Source organism: Nanorana parkeri, unplaced genomic scaffold, assembly GCF_000935625.1.
Source record: "Nanorana parkeri isolate BGI_ZX_2015 unplaced genomic scaffold, ASM93562v1 scaffold62, whole genome shotgun sequence".
Taxonomy (NCBI): domain Eukaryota; kingdom Metazoa; phylum Chordata; class Amphibia; order Anura; family Dicroglossidae; genus Nanorana; species Nanorana parkeri.
In genome coordinates, this window is record NW_017306330.1 from 147,986 (window position 1) to 155,329 (window position 7,344).

The 7,344-nt window shown below is 49.1% G+C and overlaps 1 protein-coding gene across 1 annotated transcript in view; it reads left to right on the forward strand.

Annotated features, from left to right (window-relative positions):
* The window catches only part of BCORL1 (BCL6 corepressor-like 1), an 88,897-nt gene extending 84,418 nt beyond the window's left edge, over positions 1-4,479 (forward strand). The window contains exons 15-16 of the mRNA XM_018576280.1: positions 2,816-2,972; positions 4,092-4,479. Coding sequence (XP_018431782.1) covers positions 2,816-2,972; positions 4,092-4,362 — 428 coding nt within the window. The 3' untranslated portion in view covers positions 4,363-4,479. The remainder of the gene's footprint in view (positions 1-2,815; positions 2,973-4,091) is intronic.
* The last annotated feature ends 2,865 nt before the right edge of the window (positions 4,480-7,344 follow it).

The following is a 7,344-nucleotide window of genomic DNA, read 5'->3' on the forward strand; positions in this document are numbered from 1 at the left end:
CCCCCCCGCTCCGGCATGTTAGACACTGATCGTCACAAGGGTGCTGCCTGCCACTTTAAACGCGCGTCAGGGGAGCTACGTCACGACCAGAAAGTTGTTGGAGCCGAAAGTGACGGCAGCTCCCTCCATCGCGATCGGTCTTCGACCTCTCTGAGCTTTCAAAGGCCGTTCAAAGCTTTCGCAAACGCATTCTAAAATGTTGCTGCGCACGCCGCAGTTCTAAGACCCGAAACGCGTGTGTATGAGGCTTAAAGGGGAACTCCGCGATTTATTAAAGTGATAGCTTGCCGTGGGGCAAACCCAGCACTGCAAGGGTTAAGTGCTGGTTCTGGTCTAGGGGAGGAAAGCACCCTTTCAGATATACGTGGGGAGTGTTGAACGGAGTCACCCCGGGGTGGGGGTGGGGGGGGGTCTCTTATATTGAACAAAGCCAGACTCTACTAACCAAAAAGAAAAACCCCTTTAACCCCTTCATGACTGAAGCCTTTTGTTCATTTTTTTGCGCCCATGTTATATTCCACATTTTAGGCCTGAAAATGACTTAAAAACCCCCCAAACATGATATATTTTCTGAAAGTCGAGACCCTGTAGAATAAAATGGTGGCAGTTGCAAATTTTTATGTTGCACGATATTAGCGCAACTCCTTATCAAACCCCCAAATGTAATGAAAAATGCACTTAAATGCCCCAAAACACAATAAAATACCCATTTAAAAAAAAAAAACATATAAAAGACGAGGTTCCAACGAGTAAATAGATACCCAGCATGCCCAGGTTAGAAATTGAGTGCGTCCGTGAAACTGCGAAAAATTTCAGTACCTCAAAAAGTCCATGGACGACGCTTTAAAAGCCCTCACAGGTCATCAGTTTAGAGATATGTGTAAATACTGGCCCTAGGATTATTGCTCTCACTCCGGCGTGCGCGGCGATACCCAAATGTGTAGCGCGATCGTCGTTTTCATACGTAGGCGCACCCAACGCGCGTGCGGGGGCCTTTAAAAAAAATGACATTTATTTTTACATGTATTTCATTTAATATTACAGTAATTTTAAAAGCTTATTTTTTTTTCAACTTTAATTGCTATCACATAGGGGAGCTTACAAGCCCCCCTTTGTGATAGCAGATTGGCAGTGACAGGTCCTCTTTAAGGTGATGCTGGGGGTCTTTTGGACCCCCAGTGTCACTTTTACACTCTAAATAAGCTATTGAAGTGCAGATCATACTTCAATAGCTTGTTGCTGGGTTTCCGGAGCCGACCAATGACAGCTATGGGACCGGAAGTGATGTAATACGCGTCGCTCCCAGTCCCATAGTACGTTCGCCGCTCTCCTCCCCAGAGAAGTCGGTCCCGGGGCCCGTAGGAGGGGCAGCGGAGCCCGGGAAACATGGCGGGAGGGGGCGTTTACCGGCCCGTAGAAGCGATCTGAGGGAGCTGAGCCGCCAGCATCGCTTCCACCTGTGAAGCCGTTAGTCGCCTCTACAAGTGTAAGCAGAGTTGCCGCCAGGAGTCTGTACGTCACTGGTCACGAAGGGGTTAAGTAGCTGATTTCCCTCTCTGAACCCCCCTGTGCACTGAGGCCCCCTGCTGGTGACAACTTATAACAACACATTCATCTGATTTACATTCTCTGGCTCCTCCCCCCCAATCAATATGATAATGAGATTTGTAACTAAATCCTTCCCGCTCTTGTTACTGACCTTCTTTAACCACTTCCTGTCCGTTACTTACTATATGCACACACACACACGATAAAATCTGAATTTTTGGCTAGAAAACAGCTTCAGACCCCCAAACAATTTTCTGAAAGCAGAGTCCCTGACGAATATAAAGATGCTAGTTGCAATTTTTTACGTTGCACTGTATTTGCGCAAATGTTTATCAAATCGATATTTTTAGGCTAAAATACACTAAAATGAAATCTAGTGCACAGAAACAGAATTTAATGGCCAATTGTTTGGTAAAATATAAGAGACGGGGTCACGCCGGGTAAAAAGACACCAAACGTGTCGAGCCTTAAAATTGCGTGCGTCCGTGAAACCGTAAAACACTACAATACCCCAAATCTCCCACAGGGGACGCTTTAAAAGCTTTTACCGCTCATCATTTTAGTGTTACCAGTGACTGATGGGCCTAAAATGATTGCTCTCGCGCAGACGTTCATGGTGCTATGTAACATGCGCGGCACAATTTTCGTTTTTGCACGTAGGCGCACCCAACGCGAGTTTGTGCGTGCACGTGGGGGGCAGGGAACTTTTTCTGTATTATTTTTTTTATATGTAACTCATTTTTTTTTTTAACACTTAACTTTATTGCTATCACATAGGGGGCTAATAAGCTAATAGCAGATAGGGTGTGACAGGTCCTTTCAAACTCCTAATGTCACGTAGGGACCCTGAAGAAGCTGAGGAAGCACATATATGCTTCCCCAGCTTCTTCTTCTCCTGGCTCTAGGAGCCGCAGAATGTGCCCAGTGACACCGGAAGTGATGTAATGCACGTCACTTCCGGGTCCAGTGATCGGAGGAGAGATCAGCGGCTGGAAGCTTGCTGATCTCTCTCTCGGATCTGTCAGGGAAGACCCGCCTCGGGGTAGCTGGCGGCGGAGGGGGAGCGCACTCCACCGCTCGGTACAAATGATCAAGCGGCTGTACCACTTGTACCTGAATAGCCATCACCGGCTGTTTAAGACTGCCTCAAGAACACGGCCTGCGGCGTCATCTCATACACGAGGGAGGGGGGGAAGGGACGGGGCGGAAGGAAATCTCTGGTCACTGTTGTAATTTGCAGCAACGTTTTTTTTTTTTTCCTTTGCAGATGCTAAAGATGAAGTTTTCCACAACGTTCTCTTAGACCCGTCCGAGACGTCCAAGAAGGAGGAAGGGGAGAAGGACGAGGAAGACAACTTCCTGTTTGAGTTCTCGGAGATACCGCTCATCCCCTGCTACAACCTGCAGGTCTCCCTGACTAGCGGGTAAGAGGCCGCTGCGCCGCCGGGCTGGCTGTGGTCGCTCCGTTATGGTTAATGGTGGAGATTGCCTCCCTCTTGTGGGCTGTGCAGGAATTACACTTTATTTTTAAATGACATTTGGAATTAAAGTGACAGGAACCCCCAAAAATGTTCCTTTTTATTGGCTTATTGCTTTTTTTATGTTTCTTTCATTGGATAATAAATATCTGGTGATCCTGACAGTTTCCAGCTCCTCTTTACTGAGAGTGGCAAGTCTTCTCTACTGAGTCTTCTCCGTTGCTACCTTGTGGGTACATGCTCCAGTTTTCCATTACGTGGCATCACCAGCAGCGGCCACCTGGCTCCTCCCACCGATCACCATCCAGTGTGACTCTCCTGCAGGGTGGCTCCACCCACCAATTGCACCGTGCAGTGCAGAGGCGCATGGGGAAGATCACGTGACCACTATATAAAAGTGCCCCAAAAAAAGGCGTTTTACATCCTTATTCACGTCTCACACAGCCAAACTGGTTCAAATGGGTTCACATAAACTTTGAAGGTGCGGAAAAGAGCTTCATATTCAGAAATACGCACTGTCCTATTCATAAAAAAGAACCGGTTCAGAATTGCTCAGGGAACATGCTGATAGGAGAAAAGAGCAGAGCGATGATCCTCATTAGACCACTGCTTCTCTTTCGCCACTCAGTCAGCAGACCGGGCGGAGAGGGGACACCCCTGTATTGTAAGTGCGTTTTACCCACTTGGTCGATCTTAGGACTGAATGGGTGGTTCCAGAGATCCCTTGGCAGGCAAACCACTCGGCATCAGGGCTGAGGGCATTTTGATATTTGCATAGCTCCTCCCAAGAGCCAGCCCACTGCTTACATCAAGGGGCTCTTGAGAGGAGTACTAAGGCAGGGGGCTGTGATGAGTTCAGGAAGCCATGTACAGCACCCTGTTGGCTCCTCCCATTGTATAGAAAAGCACAGAGACCTAGTGATGACATCACTGGGTCTAAACATTAAATTAGCATGTTAATGAGGGGGGAGGGGAAAGAAGGGAACCCGGGAAGGTCAAATCTAAGCAGACTAAACTTCAGCTTTACCATCCACCTGAAATGCATTTCCTCTTATTTACCTGCAGACCCGGTAACTGGTTCCTCATCTCCGACATCCTGAAGAAGCTGAAGCTGTCCTCCCGGATATTCCAGGCTCGCTACCCGCACTTTGAAATCGCCAGCATGCAGAAGAAGGAGTTTACCCGCCAGGCGTTCACCAGTCAGATCCTCACGCCCTCCGAGGGGGTGGACCTCTGGCCTCAGGACAGTGGGGAGACTGTAGAGTTAATCAGGTATGAAGCGGAACTAATCCGACTCTTGGGCTCTGCGGTGGAATTCCAGGACGCCAGCAGCTGACGAGGGAGGAAAAGGTTCCGTGCGAGACCTTTGCAGCTGCTTTATAGGCAATAAAAACAAGAGGAGGAGGCCTTAGCAATGCCAGCACCGGCGAGTGGATGTCTCGGGTTTTAGCATTACCCAACCATTCTTTCTGCAGAAGGACAATATCTTCTCCGGGACTTCGGAAAACACCGCTCGGCTACCCAGGACATGAAATTCTCTTGGAACCGCCTGACGGTTACCACAGAATACCGCTCGGCTACCCAAGACATGAAAATCTCTGGCAACGGCCTGACGGTTACTACGGAATACCGCTCGGCTACCCAAGACATGAAATTCTCTTGGAACCGCCTGACGGTTACTACGGAACACCGCTCGGCTACCCAAGACATGAAATTCTCTTGGAACCGCCTGACGGTTACTACGGAACACCGCTCGGCTACCCAAGACATGAAATTCTCTTGGAACGGCCTGACGGTTACTACGGAACACCGCTCGGCTACCCAGGACATGAAATTCTCTTGGAACCGCCTGACGGTGACTTCCTCGGCCACCACTTTCTCCACCCCTGCGCCCGTCTCGTTTTACCTCCACCAACGTTCAACGTGCTGAGCAAGCATCCAAAGCCTTTTCCGTTTTCGATCTTCTCCTTTGCCACGAGCGTGGTCGTTTGGAGACGGGGAAAAAAAAATTGCTCAGACATGGCAGCACTACAGCTGCCGGCCAAGGCGCATCCATTGTGACTTTGGAGGGTCACCCAGAACAGGAGAGACAATCATGAAGGAATCCCGAAATCGAAAAGCCATCTACAGCCAAAGGAGGTCGTAGGATTCGGAAGCCTCGCTTGCCGTCCTAGAAATTGCCGGTCCTCACCGCAAGTTTTTTTTTTTTTTTTAAATCCAGAGCCGAGGATGGAGCTGGCCAACAGCCGCGAGCTACCTAACTTTTTTATTTTTAGCCCACCTGGCCTCCGAGCCCCTCTCTACGAATGAAATCCCAAGCATCCACGTGCTTGTCTACTGATGATACTCAAAACGAAGCATGGCAGAACTGTATGGGTTTGCGAGGACAACCGAGCAAGCCCCGTGCCAGCGAATTGGTTAAAAAAAAAAAAAGCGTCCCGTCGGACACGAGCGCGCCGCGTTCTTTCCGCAGGCCTCGGCCTTACACCACTAGGACGCTCCGGGCCCTGCTCTCTCTTAACCCGTGGACAAGGCGAAAAAAAACCCCCCACAGGCCAGCTACCGACCCGGGGGGGGGAGAAGGTTTAACGTGTGAATGTGCTCAGGGCTATTCTTCCCGCCTAAATCTAATGCTTCTTACTTTTTATAGTAAATGCTCATTTTAAAGCAATTTGGAGTGAAAGTTAAAAATAAAAGTTGAGAAAAAAAAAAAAAAAAAGAACCATGTGACTGTTCAAAGCAAAGGAAACCGACGAGAAAATACAAAAAACACAAAGGCCCTCATGGCGGGGCAGGCTGTGTGTCGCTCCACGTGAACCACACAGCACTTTATTAAATTCTTTTGAACTGAGAAATTTCTTTTTATTGTAAATGGTACAGTTTTATTGTACGGGTGCTAAAAAAACACACACAAAAAAAAAAAAAATATTCATTCGATGGCTCGGACATTCCGTTATTTCAGAGTGTGATCAAGAAGTGGGACCTGTGCTAGGCGACGTTCACTATTTCTATTAACCCCCCCCCCCATGTCATAATCATGCCGGGCAGGGCTCGGGTTATAAGCAGCCACCTTCAGATGATTAAACATTGGCAAACAGAATTTGGGACAACCGTGTAACCCCTCCCACTCCCAGCAATCCTCAGTTTTTGGCTAGTGTCCTTAAAAGAGAACTATGTGGTAAGTTTTTTTCCCCCATAGTTCTAAGGGCCACGGGAGGACATAAACTAGCGTCCTCCCGTCACCCAAAGCTCAGTATATAGGGAGCTACAGCTCGAGGTATACTGAGACCGCCGCAGCCGGGATGGATGCCGACATTACTGTCGAGATCCACCCAGCTGCATGACTGACAGCTGGCTCTGCCTATCTAGAGGCAGAGCCAGCTGTACCCGCCCCCTCCCCCGTCCGTTCCGCCAGTCAGCGCTGGTGGTTTTGCAATCTACCCGAGGTGCTTTCTTCCATCCGCCTTAATCGGAACATTGTCCGGCTCTGTAGCATCCCAAAGAGATCTCCTTGCACTGTTTGGATGTGGTGCAGGCATCGTGTGTGTATATGTTTCTGCCAATCATATCTGAGGGCTCGTGCAAGGACTTTTCAGCGCCAGGCGTCCCATATTTCCTAGACTTCCACCCGGTCTTTGGTCCATGTGTCAAGTTTTACCAGGTGGACGTTCAGGCCCCAGCTGATGCCAGCGTTGGCCGTAAGGTGCTTCAGGCTGCTCTGCAAGTTCAGCATAGCCTGCATCACCGCATCTGTGTACTCTGTCCCAACGTTCCTGTCCATGAGTAAAGGAGCCTGTGTCCTGTGCTGTACCATGAAGAAAATTTGGATTTTTCACTTGCCTCTAAAACTCTTTTCTTGGAGTACAGGGCACAGACCACCCTCCCCACCCCTCCCCTCTGTCCTGGTGGTCCATCAAGGTCCTCTTATACAAAGCTTAGGATACGAGTGTCCCCATAATTCCGTATGCCGGTGTCCAGTCACCTGAAGGTGGCTGCAGATAACCCAGGATCTAGGATTGCAGGGTCCTGTGTCCCGCACTCTACTCCCAAGAAAAGGATTTCACAGGTAAGTCACACATGCGGTGCGTTACAATTGATTCCTCGCGGAGCGCGCACATTCGATATGCCGCAGATGAATCCTCCTTTTGCATTCATCCTCCACCACCTGCCACATGCTCACGCTATCATGAATGGGGAGCAATGCCGTCAAAGGCGCGGCCAATCCGGTTGAGTGAGATTTGGATTTGTAGTGTAAGCCTGGGGGGAAAAAAAACACATTCACGACATCTCTACTACATGCATGTGTCAATGGTTTATT